This window comes from Macrotis lagotis, chromosome 8 (genome assembly GCF_037893015.1).
Source record: "Macrotis lagotis isolate mMagLag1 chromosome 8, bilby.v1.9.chrom.fasta, whole genome shotgun sequence".
In the NCBI taxonomy this organism is placed as follows: domain Eukaryota; kingdom Metazoa; phylum Chordata; class Mammalia; order Peramelemorphia; family Peramelidae; genus Macrotis; species Macrotis lagotis.
Window position 1 is genome coordinate 19,639,839 of NC_133665.1, and position 18,007 is coordinate 19,657,845.

At 36.7% G+C, this 18,007-nt stretch overlaps 1 protein-coding gene across 3 annotated transcripts in view; it reads right to left on the minus strand.

Annotated features, from left to right (window-relative positions):
* Positions 1-258: 258 nt before the first annotated feature.
* MYH11 (myosin heavy chain 11) overlaps positions 259-18,007 on the minus strand; it is a 137,803-nt gene continuing 120,054 nt past the window's right edge. For 2 of the 3 annotated variants that reach the window (XM_074196483.1, XM_074196482.1), the window contains 10 exons: positions 15,362-15,574; positions 14,482-14,694; positions 11,353-11,514; positions 10,205-10,333; positions 9,735-9,823; positions 9,079-9,202; positions 8,278-8,486; positions 7,143-7,251; positions 6,888-7,060; positions 259-1,009 (listed from right to left, as the gene is read on the minus strand). In XM_074196483.1, coding sequence (XP_074052584.1) covers positions 877-1,009; positions 6,888-7,060; positions 7,143-7,251; positions 8,278-8,486; positions 9,079-9,202; positions 9,735-9,823; positions 10,205-10,333; positions 11,353-11,514; positions 14,482-14,694; positions 15,362-15,574 — 1,554 coding nt within the window. In that variant the 3' untranslated portion in view covers positions 259-876. Of the gene's footprint in view, positions 1,010-4,686; positions 4,720-6,887; positions 7,061-7,142; positions 7,252-8,277; positions 8,487-9,078; positions 9,203-9,734; positions 9,824-10,204; positions 10,334-11,352; positions 11,515-14,481; positions 14,695-15,361; positions 15,575-18,007 lie in introns of all 3 variants that reach the window. The other variant, XM_074196484.1, reaches the window with a different exon arrangement.

Sequence of the window (18,007 nt, forward strand, 5' to 3'; positions counted from 1 at the left end):
TCCAGAGCCGGTGCTTTATCCACTAGGCCACCTAGCCACCCCCGGAAAAGATTCTTGAAAGAAGAAGCCCCCTTTCATATCCTTTTTCTCTGTCCTTCCCTTGTAGTTTGATTTCAGGTTCCTCAGTTATCTTCTTTGACTGGTGGTGACAACTCAGTTGACTCACTGCTCCCAAGAGGCCTTTTTCCTGTCCCTCTCCTCCTGTTTTCCTCTGAGTCCATGAAGAAAATTTCCCAACAAGAAAAACCCATTGCATTCTAGTGATTTATTACCTTTTATTAGTGAAAGTGTCTTTAAGCACAATCGGGGTGCATATAAAACAGTGCAACATTTCTGCTTTATCAGTTTGAGCAAATTATTTCATTTTTAATATGTGACTAATGAAGGCACTTCATTGTTTTGGTGAACTGTGCATCAGAAGTATAGTAATCAGGAAACAAAACAACCTCAAACAAGGGCATATGCAGAACAGACAAAGGGTATGCAGTTAAGAAAAGGTTCATGGGGTAAGACAACCTTTTGTAGTGACTGTCCCCATTTCATGTAAACTAAGGCTCATCTGGGATTAAAAACTGCCAGTGATTCAATACTATGGTTGTATTTTCTTTCTAAAAATATCAAAACATTTGCACAGTTCAAGAGGTACAGAGAGAAGACATGCATGCATGGCACATATTTCCTGGTAAGATTATTTTTTCTAATTTGATAACAATTGAAAATTTCAATATGCCCTGAAGTCAGGACTGTGCTTTTTAATCATTGCTGTAAGAGTGTTTTTTGAGTGTCTTGTGGTACTGGAACTGAAAATTGATTTAGACAGTGCTAAATATTGTCCTTTGGGTTATCTGGCTGCAGTGTGATATGCAAGCAGAGTATTTATTCACTGGCTTTGGTTCCATTGAAGTCTGTTTCTCTGGCATCTATTTCGTCATCTGAGCCTTCTGCATTTTCAATCACTCTTCGGCCTCCGGATCTTCTAGGAGGGGCAAAAGATGTCTCATTTCCTCTCCTGTGTGTTTTGAGAAATAAAACATCTTTTAGAAATCAATTTCTTCCCATTTATGTTGGAAGATGAGAATACAATTTGAATTAAAGAAATCCAGAATGCTTTTAAGATATTGATTAGATCATTTAAGTTGGCCCAAACATGTCTTATGTTAGTTCCAGGCTATAATCTATATTTGGAAAGTTGTGAAGGGCATATTCTTATCTTTTTCTTTATGAAAGGAGGTGGCTCTTCATTAAAAGAAAAGGGTTTTCATTCAAACCCTTTTATGAAAGTAGGACTCTCCATCTCTAAAAGTCCAAGACTAACTTCAATCCCATAGTAAGTGTTTGTTCTTTTCCTCCCTCAAAAAAAAAGTTTTATCTATTTGACATCAGTATAAGTAAATAATCAAAGGTATCTTTCAAGAGGAAAGAGTCACAAAGAGCACCCTGAAGTGTGTGGAAGGGGAAGGGATAGTCTTAGGGAGTGGTAAAGGTTTTTTAAAAAATTTTTTAAATTATTTGGTTTTTAGTACTAATTTGGGAAAGCTACCTCCACCTATGTGCTCCTCAGGTAGTAACTAGTTATGATTCACTTTGAGATAAAGTGCTTTTATAAGTAAAAATTCACACTATAACAGCAGCTGAAAGACTACCTGTCACAATGATAAGAAATCTAAAAATATCAAAGGGAAAAACTGATGAATGTTCCCTGATTTTGAAGAGGAAAGTATGTCCATTTTCAAATTTATTTTGCTAGGTTGGAAGAAATGATTTAAATGAAATGAGTCTGCAAATATTAGGAAAGATGAAGAAGCAACAAAAGAGAATTTTTTCCCAGCAGAGTAGAAATGCTTTTAGGTGGGTGGGAGGAAAATTATCCCTAGTTTAGTTTTTTATATCCTTGACTTTGAAGATAGGCCTTGCTCCCTTGTCAACATCTGAGAGCAAGCAGTGTTTCCTGTAATAGAAAATTACCTATTAGCACTATAGCTCTTGGTAGACATGTTGGGGACAAAAGATCATTTTTTTTTAATTCCAAAGGAGCAACTATATTGAGGTAAGATTTCAAACATAAGCAGGGGTCTATATTTCATGATCGCTGAGAAAAGCAGCAAAGGTCACACAGATTGTATTGCAAATATGAAAACACTGGCTTGCAAATATTACCAGATTTTGGAATATGTTTTTTCTAAATGAGCAGCAATCATGGATAAATAGTTAAAGTTGTATCATGTCATTGCAGAAGACTAGGTCAGCTTTACTCACTTCAAAGGATGGATGTTTAGGCCTTAAAAACCACCTAAGAACTTCAAAGGGTAAGCAGTAACTCCTGTAGGCTAACTATTATTTTGGTCTTAGAAGCTTCAGTAAATTCTACTTAAACTCACTCAAAGCCTAATCATTTAGAACAATATTTCCCAACACTAAAGTCAGTGACAGCAGTGAACTGGAGGGGAGAAGGGGAAGCTACATATATACATACAGCAAGGTAAGATACCCTTCTGAGAACTAGTATGTGTACACACACACACACACACACACAAACACACATACAAACACACACACAAACACACACACCCTTTATACCATAGTTACTGCTATATCTTTCAGGTCAAAAGTTGAAAGAAAAGGGAGAGGACTAAGGTTCTCCAGTAAAATAAAGACAACTGCAATGTGTTAAAGTGCCTCAACTAAGTAGTTGAAAGATGGATATTTTAGGGGCAATACAGATGAGGCAGTCGAATGCTGGGAAAAGAGTAGTATTTAAAGACATATCTGGGTTTCAATTCATCTCTACCACTATGTGATCTACACTTGTGTGAATCTGAACAAGTAACTTTTAACTTCTGTGATCTTCTTAGTTTCACCCTCTGTAAAATTGGGCTAGACCTGATCATTTCTAACTCTAAGAGCAGCTAAGTGGTGCAGTGGATAGAGCACTGGCCTTCGAGTTAGGAGGAAAGGAGTTCAAATCTGGCCTTAGACATTTGCCATTTACTAGCTCTATGACCCTTGGGCAAGTCACTCAACTCTGAATTCCTCTAATCCAGGACCATCTTCAATCATCCTGATTCTTATCTGGCCACTGGACCCAGATGGCTCTGGAGAAGAAAGTGAGGCTAGTGACTTAGCACAGCCCTGGCATCTCCTCCCCTGATGTCATGGTCTTCTTTGAGAATGAAAGACAAACATCATCATCTAACTCTAAATCCTATTATCCTATGATGGAAAAAAAATTAAAATCCTAGTCCTATATGATTTCCTGCCTTCTGTCCTGATGCCAGTACCCAGAGGAGACATTGTGACCTGGAAATCCTTGTCTTGAAAAATAGTTTCAAACCCTAGTGCCAAGAATTAAGGTTGGATCTATTTATACTATGAGATAAGGGTAGACACTTAAATGTTGTAGTTAAGGACCTGATTCTAGGGTAAATTAAGCTGAGAAAACTAACCCAGAAAAAAATAATTTAAGGACAATACTATTTTGGGGGACCCTGCTTAGTTTTTTTTTAAACTAAGTACTTAAACTAGTACTTGGTAGTTTTGCTAACAGGAGGTAGCCTTTTCTTTTGTAGCAAATCAAACCTAGGCTTGTCGAAATAAGTTCCTGCCTTTTTCAAAAAAGTGCTTCCCCCTCTGCCCCTCCTCCCCCAAATAACATGGGAAGCCTAGAACTGCATCTACCAGAGGAGTCATGATGGTTCTGCAGAATTTGAAAGATGTAAAGCTGACATTAAAGTCTTTGCTAAGACATGATTCATCTTTAAATATTTTGGTGATAGTAGCAAAGCAGAGACCACCCCAAAGATAAGAATCATACAAATATTACAACATAGGTTATTTTGCTTCTGAAATAAAACTAGGAGCAAACCAGTTTGCAAATGATATAACTTTAGATAGGAAAAGACACAACTCTTTTCAGAAATTAAAAGTTACATCTCTTGCAAAAGATTTCATAAGCATTTTCAACTGAAGAGTTCTGCCCTACATTCCATGAATACATTGTTCCTGTGGTTTTGAAAAACAACTCTGCCATAAGGATGGTAGTTGGTTTTGCAGTGGCTAGCCTATACCTTCTTGTAACCTACACTGAGTAAAGAGGTCATTGGGAATTAGAACATTCTCAAGCTTCATGCATATCATGTACTAATGAAATATTTTGGTGATAGGTTTCTTTTTTTCCCCTGATGTCGCTACGATTTGTGAAAGCATAGTTGTGAGAAAACATTGGTTGTGGTTTCCATAAGCGTGGTTGCTTTGTGATTTAATATGATTTGTGACCCATAATAGCCAGATGGGAGCAATTTCTCCGAAAAAAAAAAAAGCCCAAAAATTGTATCAATGGTAGAATATTGATGCTCAATTATCAATGTGATTTTAAGGATGCAGAAGAAGACTTCATGCAGATAAGAAAACTCCAGCAATTCAATCAGTGAACAGCTTTTCATTCTTAAGAATTAAGTACCATTCAGTGTAAAAATCACATGCTAGAGTGTTTCCTAGAAGTAGAGAAAGAAAATGGGTCAAGGGATAGTCTTATTGTAATATTTGTCTCTTGGGATAAAAGACAAATTGGTACCAAGATGTTTGAGCCTTCAGATTTTGCAGGAATCTCATGGAAATTTGCTAGGGCAAGAAAAAGAAAATGAAAACTTGGTACAACAGAAATGAGCTGCAAAGTTGAAGGCATGGTACCTGGTGAGTCATTGCGAAGGTTCCTGTGGGCCTCTGAAACAAAGAAAGAAGAGTCCCTGGTGGTTACAATTGGAAAAGGGGAAGAATTCCATTTACTTATGTAACTTTTCAATAAATTTTAAAGCATATGGTAGAGCACTTTTAAACCAGCCTTGAAGATACCCAGGTACCTAGGGCAAAGATACCTTTATATTTTTAGAGAAGGAGAGCTAAATTAAAAAAATAAATAAAAATAAAAAAAATTTTAAAAGCTTGGGCTGGTAAATTTCTGTATACCAAAGCTTCACTTAAAAAGGTATGTCATTTCATACTTTGTGAATGCCTTGTACTACTGCCTCCCTGCTTGGACAAAAGAGTATTCAAATGAATTATTTCAGAAGTCTGACTTGGAAACAGAAGCCGAGAAGTTGTGGATAAAGGGCCTTTGGTAACATATCAGTTTTATCTCTTCTTAATATAGATCATCACGCTCATGCCTTTTACACCTAATAAGGGGGTAGAAATGAATACCCACCATGTAACTGGCAACATGCTATGCTTAGGCCATAGAAAGAGAAAAGTTCCTACAGTTCCATAAGGTATATCCTGCTGAGGAAATAAATTTCTATTCTTTTTAGAGGGCCATATTTCCTGGAGAAACCTGTCAATCCTTGTTGTGTTGAATTACCACCTGAGACCTGACTAGAAGTTTCTCCTCTTCTTAGACCTCCTCTTTCTAGACCTGCAGACAGAGAGTGACACCTAGGCAAAGCAAAAGGGCTGTTGACCTTTTCCAAACAATTATTTGGTGTATATATTGTATCATCAATTTTGGCTGTTAATTATGTCCTTTTTTTCTTTATATAGCTTGTAAGTTTCCTGAGGACAGGGATGTTTTATCTTCTTCAATGCCCCCCTTTTCTCCCCAATTGTTTTTTTATAAAGCTAGGCATCCCACAGCTACTCAGTGAATATTAAAAAGTTGATCAGTTGATATTTTATGCACAAAATGTAGCTGAGATAGCATGTTGTTTAGTTAGGCATAACTAAAACTAGGGAACTGTTAAAAATTTTAACCCAAAACTCAACTAAAAAGTGAGATTTAAAAATAATAGCAGAATATTTAATACTCTGCCCTTTAATTCATCCTTTATTTCACCAGTCTGCAAGGACTGCTAAGACTAGCCCTTGTCATCTTGTTCTTGTTCAAAAACCTTCAGCAGCCAACAATGCTGAACTGGTCCCAGGACACTGCCTCCCTTCTAGCCAGGAGAGGCTCATAGTCTTGTTACAAATAATTCAATATTTTCCCTTTTTGCTCATAATGGGTTCTTCCTAAAGGTATGGCATAGCTATAATTCAGGAACTATCTTTAGAGAGTCACAAACTGCTTTAGGTCCCTTGTAAAAGTGGGATCTTGGAGCTCTCTTCAAATGGACCCAATGGCTCAGACCTTTTGACTATTGAGAGCTCTTAGTGTGGACATAATTCTTCTGTAGTGTATTTACTCTTCTTCCTAGAGAAGATAGGATATCTAATACATACATATATATATATATGAATGTAAATGTATATAATATATATATACACATATGCATGTATATATATATATATATATACATCTATATTTATAGTTAAATGACAATAAATTTCAGAACTAACTGATACAGGAATCTTGTGATCCTTGACCTCAATTATCTATCATCAAATATATATATATATATATATACATATATTTCAAAGTTCTGGAATGAATTAAGAGGTCAGGAGAAGGAGGCACAGTTATCACTGACTTTCAACTAGTGGAAATTTCAGAAAGGCATTTGAGAAAAAGAAGTCACAGTCCTTTCTACCATTCACATACATATATATATTCCATTCTGCCTGGAGTCAGTAAGATTGATCTTCATAAATTCAAATCTGACCACAGACACTTACTAGCTCATGTCATGTTGCTCTGGGTAAGTCATTTAACCCTGTTTGTCTTAGCTTCCTCATTTGTAAGACAAGCTAGAGAAGAAAATGGCAAACCCATTCCAGTATCTTTGGAAAAAAAGCCCAAATGAAGTTATGCAGTCAGACATGACTGAAAATGACTGAACATAAAAACCTATACTCTAGATTTCTACTGGTTCCTGTTCCACCAGAGTAGTTTCTAAGTAAATAAAACTTCCTGGGAAGACCTTGGTGGAGGTCCCTAAAGATTCTACCTCTGACCTTACCTGAGTTTGCTCTTGAGTGCATTCACCTCCCGACCCATAGCCTCATTGCTCTCTGTGGCTTCATCCAATTCTCTCTGGAGCTTCCTGCGGTTGGCATTGATGCGCTGGGATTCTTCTTCTGCTTCCTCCAGTTGTCTTTTCAGCTGTTTCACCCTAGTGTTACCTTTCTCAGCCTAGAAAGAAAGAACCAGAAGTCAAGCAAAGGCAAAGAACAAGGCTAAATTGCCCTGGGAAGGAGACCACCTGCCCAGTTACCTGTTCTTTGTATTGCTCTGCGAGCTTCCTTTCGTCTTCCACTTGCAACATGACTTCTTTCAACTTCTTGTCCTTCTGGCGTAACGTCTTGGTAGCTGCCTGTTTTTCCCTACAAACAGCAAAGGAACAAGCCAAATTTACTGAGTGAAAGACAGGAAGATAGGTCAAATACAAGACTTTGCAGTCTCATGGTGAAAAATTCATTCATCTTTATCCCAGAGGAGTTACTTTCCTTTTTGAGACAAGTAGATGGCAAAGGGCATAGAACACTGAATCTAGAATCAGGAAATTCCAAGTTCAAATATAATCTCAGACATTTACTTGCTGTGTGATTCTGTGTGACTAGGAGGGAACTAGGTAACTTGGTGAATAGAGCATTGAGCCTAGAGTCAAGAAACCCTGAGTTCAAACCTGGCCTCAGACACTTACTAGCTGTGTGATGCTGGGTAAGACATTTAACTTTTATTTGCTTTAATCCAATGGAGAAGGAAATGGCAAACCACTCCAGTAATTTTCCCACAAAAACCCCATCAAACATCCATATGTCTGTGTGTGTGTGTGTGTGAGACACACACACACACACACACACACACACACATGTATGCATTTTGGGTTTTTGTGAGGTAATGGGATTAAGTGACTTGTCCAAGGTCACCAAACTAGTAAGTATTAAGTGTTTGGGGCCAAATTTGAACTCCGGGACCAGTGCTCTATCCATTGTGTCACCTACCTGCCCTCTGGTTTACAGTTAAAATAACTTCAATAAAAATCAGAACTAACTGCTACAGGAATATACTGTGATCCTTGACTTCAATTATCTATCATCAAAAAGGGAATGTTTTAACTTCAACATTAATCTTTCTATGGAGACGAGAAAAAGTTTGGAGCAGGAAAATACCTTCTGTTGAAAGAGCTTATTTTATCACCAATGGATGATTTATGCAAGTTCATATTGTGATCAATCACAGCCTGTAGTCCTCAGTTCCCTACTACCTAGAATTGAAGACATAATTCTTGCTTTTCCTTGCCTCTAAGTCAGAACATTTTCACTGGGTTAGCTCCCATGGATCCAAAGAATTTGTCATTCTGAAATCAGAAGGCAGATAGATACAAGTGGAGTGAGGTCCTCTGGTACCTGGCTTCCTGTTCCACCTGTTCCTCCAGCTGGGCGATCTTAGACTCTAAGGAGGCTATAGTTGCCTTGAATTTGGATTTGACAGCTCCCTCCATCTCTTGGAGTTTGCTCCTCAGCTCCTTGTTCTGCCGCTCAAGCTGCTGTCGGGCACTCTCATTCTTTTGGGCTGCACTGCGCTCTGTAGCCAGTTCATTATTGAGCTGCTCTGCCTGGGTAGATGTGGAAAAGGAAGTTCAGGGCTCAAGAGAAAGACCCATTCAGCCCCATGAGGAAAGGAATTATGACGTTTAATTTAAGTGGAAGATAAAAACTATCTAAGATAGTGATACAAAGTGATTCATTGACAGACATGCTGGATATAGTAAACACTACAAGGTATACCATAGTACTGTTGCACTTTTGGTTAATGGTAATAATAGTAATGCTATGTAAATAGCATTTACATAGTGATTTAATATTTAATTATTATTATTAAATTGTTATTTAATATTTAAATATTAATGATAATAGCATTTATTTTAGGGCTTTAAGATTTGCAAAGTCCTTTACAAATAACCTATTTTAGCCTCACAGTAACTTAACCTAAGTTATGCTATTATTATCCTCATTTTACAGGTGAAGACACTGAGGCAGACTGTAGTTAAATGACTTGACCAGAACCACAAAGTCAACAAGCATCTGTGTCAGTCTTACCAACTTCAGGTTCAATAACTGTTATCTATAATATCACATGTAGCTTCAAAATCATAATGTATATGATGCCTCAATTCATTCATTTCAGGCTCTTAGTCAAATCCTTACCTGCTGGGTGGCTTTCCTGAACCGGTCACTCATGGCCTCCGTGTTGCCCTGTTCTTCTTCCAGTTCTTCCTCCAGTTGGGCAATTCGAGCCTCTAGACGGCGCTTATCATCTTGCAGGGCATTCCTGAATAACAGAATAATCATGGATTTCTGACATCAGTTAGAAATTTGGATAATATCTCCTCTTTAAGCATCTAAGCCTGAATGAGGAACAGCAGATTTTTTTTGTCATTTTCCTTTTCCTTGTCATTCATTTACCCATTTTTCTTTCTACTATTTTCTACTACTATAGCTACCTACTGTAGCATTTACTCTCAAAAAAAAAATGGAACACCCTCTAGCAAAGTGTCCTGGATAGGAAATGCTGAATTCAATTATTGTTAAATAACAACGTGTAATAAGCTCTCCCTAGAGGATTTTTTTTCAGTCTTAAATTCTCATCCCAATGACAAAGCTTCATTGAGAATTTCCATGCATTTCTCATTGTAAAGGTGAGCTCAATTACAGTCTGTTCAAATGTTTCTTCAAGCTAATTGGTCTGTTTTTACTTAAACACCAGAAAGACCTGAAGGAGTGAAACTACTTTGCCCTATATGCTCTTTGTTTTTTTGCAATATTGCTTGCCCAAGGAGTGAGCGCAGAGACTGATCACTTACCTCCCAGACACACTGCTGGCCAGCTCCTCAGTCAGTTCATCTTTCTCTAGGTCAGCTTGTTTTCGAGCTCTCTCTGCAGCAGCAAGATCCTGCAGAATTAGAGGAAAAGAGAAATCTGATGTTTTTCAAAAGAAGAAACTCTTGGATCATATTCCTGAATGTTATTCATGGTGTTCCTTGCTGGGATCTGCATCCTACCTAAGGATCATCCATATCTATGTTTTTAGAGAAAGTAGACTAACCAAATCAGACTTGGAAACAGTCATTCAACATCTTATCAGGAGAAAAAGGAAATCTATATCAGGAAAATAGAAAATAACTTTGGTTTCCTCAATCTTATTACTTTCTTTGGAGAAATATTCACAGTAAAAAAAGATTGATATGGGTGGGAGAATTGAGAACATTGATGAATAAGTATGTAGTTACTACAATGTAACTTGAGAATTTTACTTTTCCAGGTAAAGTCTTACCTCTTGGAGTTGCATGAGGTCTGCTTCTAAGCTCTTGGCTTTCTTCTCATTCTCCTTAGCAGTGGCAAAGATCTCTTCTCTAGAGGCCCGGGCATCTTCCAGCTCTCTTTGAAAGTCTTTCATCTGAGCCTGGATTTGTTCAGCAAGAGAAAAGAAAATTAAATTCTTGTTCCTTTGACCAGAGTTTGTTCCTTTTTAAAACAAAGTTCTGCTCTTTGGCTTCCCTTTCAGTTCAAACTTAGATTTGCCCTTCTTACTATAGGCTACATGTAGCTACATGTAGCTACAGAGCTCCTTATGCTGTTTTGACTTTTAGTTCTTCTTTGACTTTATTCTGTGTGTCCAGATTGACCTATCTGAGAAGAGAAGTCTCTTGGGGTGATGGAATTTACCTTCTCTGCAATTTGTATTACCTCTACTGCTTATTATGGAGTCATGCACATGGAAGCTGGCTAATGGTTAGCTAGGTGATGGAGTAGATAGTGTACTAGTCCTGGAGTCAGGAGGACCTGAGTTCAAATCCGACCTCAGACACTTAATAATTACCTAGCTGTGTGGTCTTGGGCAAGTCATTTAACCCCATTGTCTTACCAAAAAAAAGCCCCAAAAAGTTTGAGAAACATAATTTCTGGATAATTTAATGATTTTATTAATAATACCAAAATGTTTATTATTGAAAGAATGGTCATCTCTCTCTTTGACCAAAGACAATCATGGTGGCTGACTCAAAGCCTCCAATAGGAAGAGGAGTGTTCTCAAGATTGGCAATCAACTCTGATTGGTTAACAATATTGCAATAAGGGACTGAACCTATTCAAATGAACTTTGATTATGTCATTTACTTCTAAGTTAGCCACAATTTTGGGCAATCTATTCAAAGAATTTATCCTACCCAAACCTAAGTAGAGAGCGCAATGGCTTTCTCATTATCAGTAATGTCTTCAAGAGACTGAACTTTTGAAATTAGGACTTTAGAAAAAGGAGAGAACTTGAGATCTCTTCAAATCACTGGTTACTAATAATCATTTCTCTCACAAGGCTATAATGTCAAAAAGATCACATCCTGTCTTTTTCTCTGAGATCCATGGATGTAGCTGGATTAAGGATTTATATCAAGTCCAATATACTCAAGAAGGAATTCCACCCACCTGAAGTTTACGGAGTTGCTTGATGGCCTCCTCCCGCCCTTTGATGGCTGAATCAGCCTGGAGTTCCAGATCTTTGATGTCCACTTCTAATTTCTTCTTTGCTGCAGCTGCCAGGGCTCGCTGCTTTCGCTCATCTTCTAGTTCTGTCTCATACTCATGGAGCTAATCAAGAAAAGGAAAAGTTGGCGGGGTATCAGTTTACTTTCTGGGAGGCACCTAGATTTAACCATTATCCCTGAAGGCTGGGTCAGAGAAATGGTAGTTATGGGGAGGTATATCCATGATAGGGGAACTCAACCAACATAATTTCCAACTCAGAATTTTCTCAAGTGGAGAGACTTTGTTTAGTGCCCAGGGTAGCTGCAGGTGTCCAAATGAAGCCCAAATACATCTAGATTCCCTCAGTGTAATCTGACACAATTATCAAGGTGATTCACTGCCATTCAGAACTACCCCTGAAGGAAATGTGCTAGTAAATGTTCATAAATCTGTACCTCCAGCACCACCCCTCCCCTACCCAAGTACAAACACACTTTTATGCTTAATCTGCATTATTAGTATTTTCTCCTTCATTTATTAAATTTTGGAAAATCAATAAATCAAGACTGGATTTATAGAGTTTGCCATTTTTCAAGGGCTAAATGCTCACACTGAAAATTTAACAATCAGATTCCTGGAGCTGGTATGAGTTGGCTCCAGGACATCCTTAAGTCATTCGTTTCTTTCTATTTCCTTCTTTTATCTTTTTTCTACTTTCCTACTCCTTTTCCCTAATTCACTCTTTTCCTTTCCTCACATAGGTCAGTTAGACTCAAAGTTCAGATACCACTTTCTGGAGGAGGCCTTTTCCCTTATATCCAAGCTGCTAGTGCCCTCTCACATTTTGGGTATATATACTATGTATCTTGTATGTGATTATTTATACACATGTTATTTTATCTATTAGAATTTCTACACCTTCTGGGCAGGGACTGATCATGATTATTCTTTGTCTATTCAATCAATCAGTGAACATTTTTAAGTTCCCTTGAGTTATCAGTCAGTGCTAAGCCCTGGGAGATAGAAAGAAGCAAAAGACAGTCACTATCTTCAAGGAGCTCACAATCTAATGGGGGTAGGGGAACAACAAGCAAACCATTATATACAAACAAGTTATGGAAATGTTCAATTGGAAATAATAGAGAGAAGATAATGGAATTGAAGGGGGATTGGGAAGGGTTTTTGTAGAAAATGGAAGCCAGGAAAATGGTAGGTGGAGGTGAGGGGGAAAACATAGGCTTGGAGGATGACTACAGAAAATGTCCAGTCAAGAGATGTAGTCTCGGGGCAGCTAGGTGGCGCAGTGGATAGAGCACTGGCCCTGAAATCAGGAGTACCTGAGTTCAAGTCCGACCTCAGACACTTAATAATTACCTAGCTGTGTGGCCTTGGTTGTGAAATAGGCAAGAGGCCTGCTTCATTGGACTGAAGAGCATTTGCTTGAGGAGTATGGTATAAGATGGTTGACTGGAAAGGTAGAAGGGGGCTGGGTTACAAAGAGTTTTGTATGTCCAGTATATCATTGCGTCCTTAATACATGCTTATTGATTAATGATTAAGTTCCATTCACTCTATAGTAAATGTCTTGCTAGGGGAGAGTACCTAGGATGTGATGTGGTGAATAGACCCCTGAATCTAGGGTCTATACACACACACACACACGCATACACATGGTATTTATGTATATACATACATATATAGGTCTACATATATACTTTTATATATATATTTATATATATTTATTTACCCTACCTCTATAATTATCTTGATTAACCTCTGAGACTAAATTTTCTTTAAAATGGAAATAATATTTGTCCTAGTTAGTATTGTTATTTATTCAACAGTATTGTTGTGAGGATTAAGAGAGGTATGTAAAGTGTTTTATAAATGCAAAGAATTGTATAATTGTGAGCTGCTATGGGACAATGGTATTTTTAAACAACTACCAACACTGTAATTAAAATATTGTATTTTAATAGCTGCTACTATTATCATTAATTTTCAAGGCATACTTCAGCTTCATTATGATATGTTTCACCATATGTTTCAACATAACATGGAATTTGGTTTAACTCAACTATTTATGGAATTATATGGCATGAATGAATAAAAGAATGGATATTGAGTTTTTGCTACTCTGTTGAGCACTAGAGATATACAAATAAAAAAGCAAAGACAGTCCTACCTCTCAAGGAGTTTATATTTATAGGAGACAACATATCTAGGGAAGTAGTGACTAACCACACAGTTTTTTTATTATGGTATGAGCATTATTTGTTGAAGACACCCAGAAATTTTATCCAAAATCTTTTTTTAAAATTAAAAATTCGTTTTGGGGCAGCTAGGTGGCACAGTGGATAGAGCACTGGCCTTGGAATCAGGAGGACCTGAGTTCAAATGTAATTCAGACACTGGCTGTGTGGCCTCAGACAAGTCACTTAATCCCATTGCCTCATCAAAAAAAAAAAAAAACCCTCGCCAAAAAAAATGATTCATTTTGGAATTTTCCATTTGATTTTGAATTGTGTTTTTTTATTTTGTACATTTATAATTAAATGCTCATGATGTAATGTTTCTTACTATCTAAAATTTAGATGATTTTTCTTTATTTTACTTTTACTATTTATTTTTAATAGTTTTACTTAATCTCTATATTACTGGCAAATAAAGGTATTCTAATATATGAACAAGAGCTTAAGTAAGTGATAGAGGTAGCATCACATAGGAGATAAGAGTTCAGATACCTGGGTTCAAACATACTTCTGACACTGACTACTTAGACAATCCTGAACAAAATCTATTTTACTCAGTTAACTCTCTAATGGATGGGTTAAGTATAGACTTTTGTAAGGGAGTTTCAGTAAAGGAATCTTATATGCTTGCTGCTGGCCTTGGATAATCAAGTAAGATGAAACTAAGGAGAAGATAACTGTAAATTATTCTGAATGTCTATTAACTTATGTGCAAGTTAACTTCACCCCAAAAGATATGTATATTGATCTTAATGGTACCCATCCAAGTTAGGTGAAATAATTTACTACCTACATGTATCCTCATTGTTAATTTTTATAAGGGACAGTCACTCTTTACCTGCTTCTGCAGTTGCCTTCTCTTCTCTTCATTTTGCTCATCCCTTGCTTGGAGATCTCTTTCAAACTGGCCCTTCAGGGCTTGCATATTGACCTCCAGCCTCAGCTTGGCATCCTCAGTGGCCTGCAATTCATCCTCCAACTCCTCCAGTTGTGTCTTCATCTCTTCCATTTGGGTCTCCAAAGCACGTTTGGACTTCTCTAGTTCATGAACCTTTTAGTCAGAATAAATAATATTATTTTTACCATCATTTGTATAATTAGGTTGGTAATATCAGATGGTATATTGAATGTTAAATGTTGCACTGGGAGTCAAGGAGATCTGAATCTTTCCTCAGATACTTTATAAGATATATTGGGCAACTCACCTAACCTCTCTCATCTTTAAATTCTTCATCTATAAAATGTGGATAATAATAGCATCTACTTCACTAAATTGTGAAGTCAATTGAGATAAAACAGGTAATATAATCTGCAAATATTAAAGTGCTATAAGTATTATTATTGTTATCATTGTTTTAGTTATTATATAACACAATGAAGATTACTAATGAGTAACATTGCTTTTAACTGTACATAGGATATTCAGAAATAACAATGTTGTCCTAAAAGCAGAGTTCTCCTTTCTTCCCTAGTTCTCCAATTATTTTTTCCCCATTGATTGCAATTCTCTCTAGCTCTACTCCAATTTCAGGTGTTATGGTGATATAATCATATGTCTGGCCAAAGATCTGAGCTCAGCCCTTACTTTTTGAATTCTATCCTGTATTTGTAACTGGTGGGATCTGGCAATTGTAGGCTCTAGTGGTGAATAAATGAAGGGACCAATGTTGGTAAAACTGGCACAAAACAGATGAGAAGAGGCATTGGGGAAGACTTACATTTTTACCCACATCATCCTTGGAGCTAACCAGATCTTCCATTTCAGCTTTAAGCATTTTGTTGGTTCTTTCAAGTTCTTCCTTGGATTCCAGAGCCTCCTCCAGAGCTCGGGCTAGGGATAAGGCTTTTGTTTCTTTCTCTCTAGCTTCTGCCTCTGCTCTGTCTCTTTCATCAGCGTATTTGGAAGAGATGTTTTTTTCCTCTGCTAACAACTGCAAATCAGCCAAAAACAAGGAGGTAAATGCCAGCTAGGTAAATGTTAAGGACTTTGGAGGTTGCATCTGCACATGTTTTTGTCTTCATTTCTTAATCTCCAATGCAGAAAAAAAATCTGTATTCCATCTAGAAATAATTTAGCTATCTATGCAAACAATTCAACACAATAATTCTACTTTAGTTTTTCTCAGTTGACCACATTAAAAACTTAAAAAAAACCTTTCTATATGTAATTCTATTACAGTCTAGTGATGACTAATGCTGTCCAGAACATGGTTTGATTGAAGTTAAATCCAAATAAGAACTTAATTCCATTATGGGCTTGTTACCTTTGCTTTAGTTCCCTGTACATTAGTATCTGTCACAAATATGTACTCTTGCTCACCAAGATGGCCAGGGGAGAGTGGAGATGACCAGCATAACTCCATCTCTACCACTGGAAAACCTCAAAGCATAACAAACTATTACTATTAGCATAATATTTTATCTGCAAAGAAACAATACAATATTACATAGTAACTCCTCATTTATACAAAGATCCAGTTACTGGAAAATTTAAGCTTCCAGAAGATAACTAGAAGTAAGAAAAACAAATCAACTACAATAAAAACTTTTGATGTCCAAAATCTATGCATAATCCATAGTCAGAGAGTGTTAGATCCTTACCTAGACTCTAAAATAGATTACAAGCAGTAAGGGCACACTGACAGTAAGGAGAAGAAATAGCTAATAGGGATGATAAGAGATTAAAACTGAAAAAATAAGCAGAATTGTAAAATCACATAAATCTGAGACCACTTAATATAGAGGGAGGTGCACTCATGTGCTTCAGATGTCCCAGAAGGCATGCCTGTTCTATAGAACCATAGAAGTTTTATACTCTTTATCTATCTATCTATCTATCTATCTATCTATCTATCTATCTATCTATCTATCTTATATCTACATATGTATGCATCTGTGGGGCTAAGCAATTAAAGCATTTAGTTAAAGATCTTAGGAGTCAACCTGGCAGGTCTGAACCTCTCCTGGGCTTCAATAGTGCTTTGCAGTTTAAGAGGAGTAAAATGGTCAGAAATATTTATATTTCTGCCCACTTAGGGCAACTAGGTGGCACAATGATTAGAGTTCTGGAAGTCAGTAAGCCCAAGTTCAAATTTGACCTCAGACACTTAGCTGTGTGACCCTGGGTAAATCAATGTACCTTACAAAGACCTCCCAGGGTTTTTGTGAGGATCAAATGGGATATTTGCAAGGCACTTAGCACAGTGTTTAACATAACAGTAGTTACCATATAAATTAAAAATAACCTTACTTTCCTTTTCCCTTCCCCTTTCCACTTGCTTTATGACCCTGCAGTGTGACCCATTTTGAATTTAAAAATGGGTTTGTGAAGCTCAAAACAATGAGTCCAAACCAAGATCCTGAAATTCTGTGAAATTTCACCTATAGATTAAAAAAAGACACAAACAACTTTCCTAATTCTGAGTTGGGAAACCATGACTTAGCAGCAATTCATATTTTAAAAAAAATACATGGATTTTAGTGGACTTCAGTATGGCCACAAAAAAAGACAAAAACAAAACCAAAAACAATTAGGGAATATCCCAGATGATAATTCACTGGAGAAGAGAAAATTGAGGATATGAGGTCTTCAAATATCCAAAGAAATATCTTATTAAAAAGGGAAACTTGTCAAATTGACAAAGAGGATAAAATCCAGATATAGTCATCTGGATCAGCTGTGGGAAGATTCTTACTAGTACTCTATTGATAGAATTTTGAATTGGTTCAGTTGTATTAGAAAACAATTTACAGCAGGCAATGCTTTCTTTTCCAGTCATCTTTGAGAATAAAGAAAAAATCTTCAGATGCAATCACTTTGTGTAACATCTTGTCTTTTGTTTTATAAATACTAGAGAAGCTTTGACCAATTTGATTTAGATATGGAATGTAACTTTGCTTACAAAAATTGCTATTAAACTCCTGCTTAAATTGTTCTAATTTTCTGTGAGCATACTAAAAGCAAAAACTAAATGTGAACAAAATGTAAAAAGAAAACAAACCGATTTGGAATTATACAAGAAATAGTCTGGGATCCAGCAATCCTAGAAATACACCCCAAAGAGGTATAGGAAAAATACTATATATGACAAGATACTCATAACAGCATTTTTTTTGAGATAGCAAAAAAAAAAACAACTGGAAAGAAAATGAGTACCTATTGATTAGGGAATGACTGTACCAATTTTAGTGTATTCTGTGCCATATTCAGAGTAACTTGGGAAGACATGTCTGAATAGCTTCAAATTAAAAAAAAGTCAAATCATATACAAAATGAGTCATGTAAACAACAAACAGCAACAGCAACGACTGAATTCTAATCATTCTAGGTCCCAGAGAATGAATATCAAAAGACACTTTTTTCC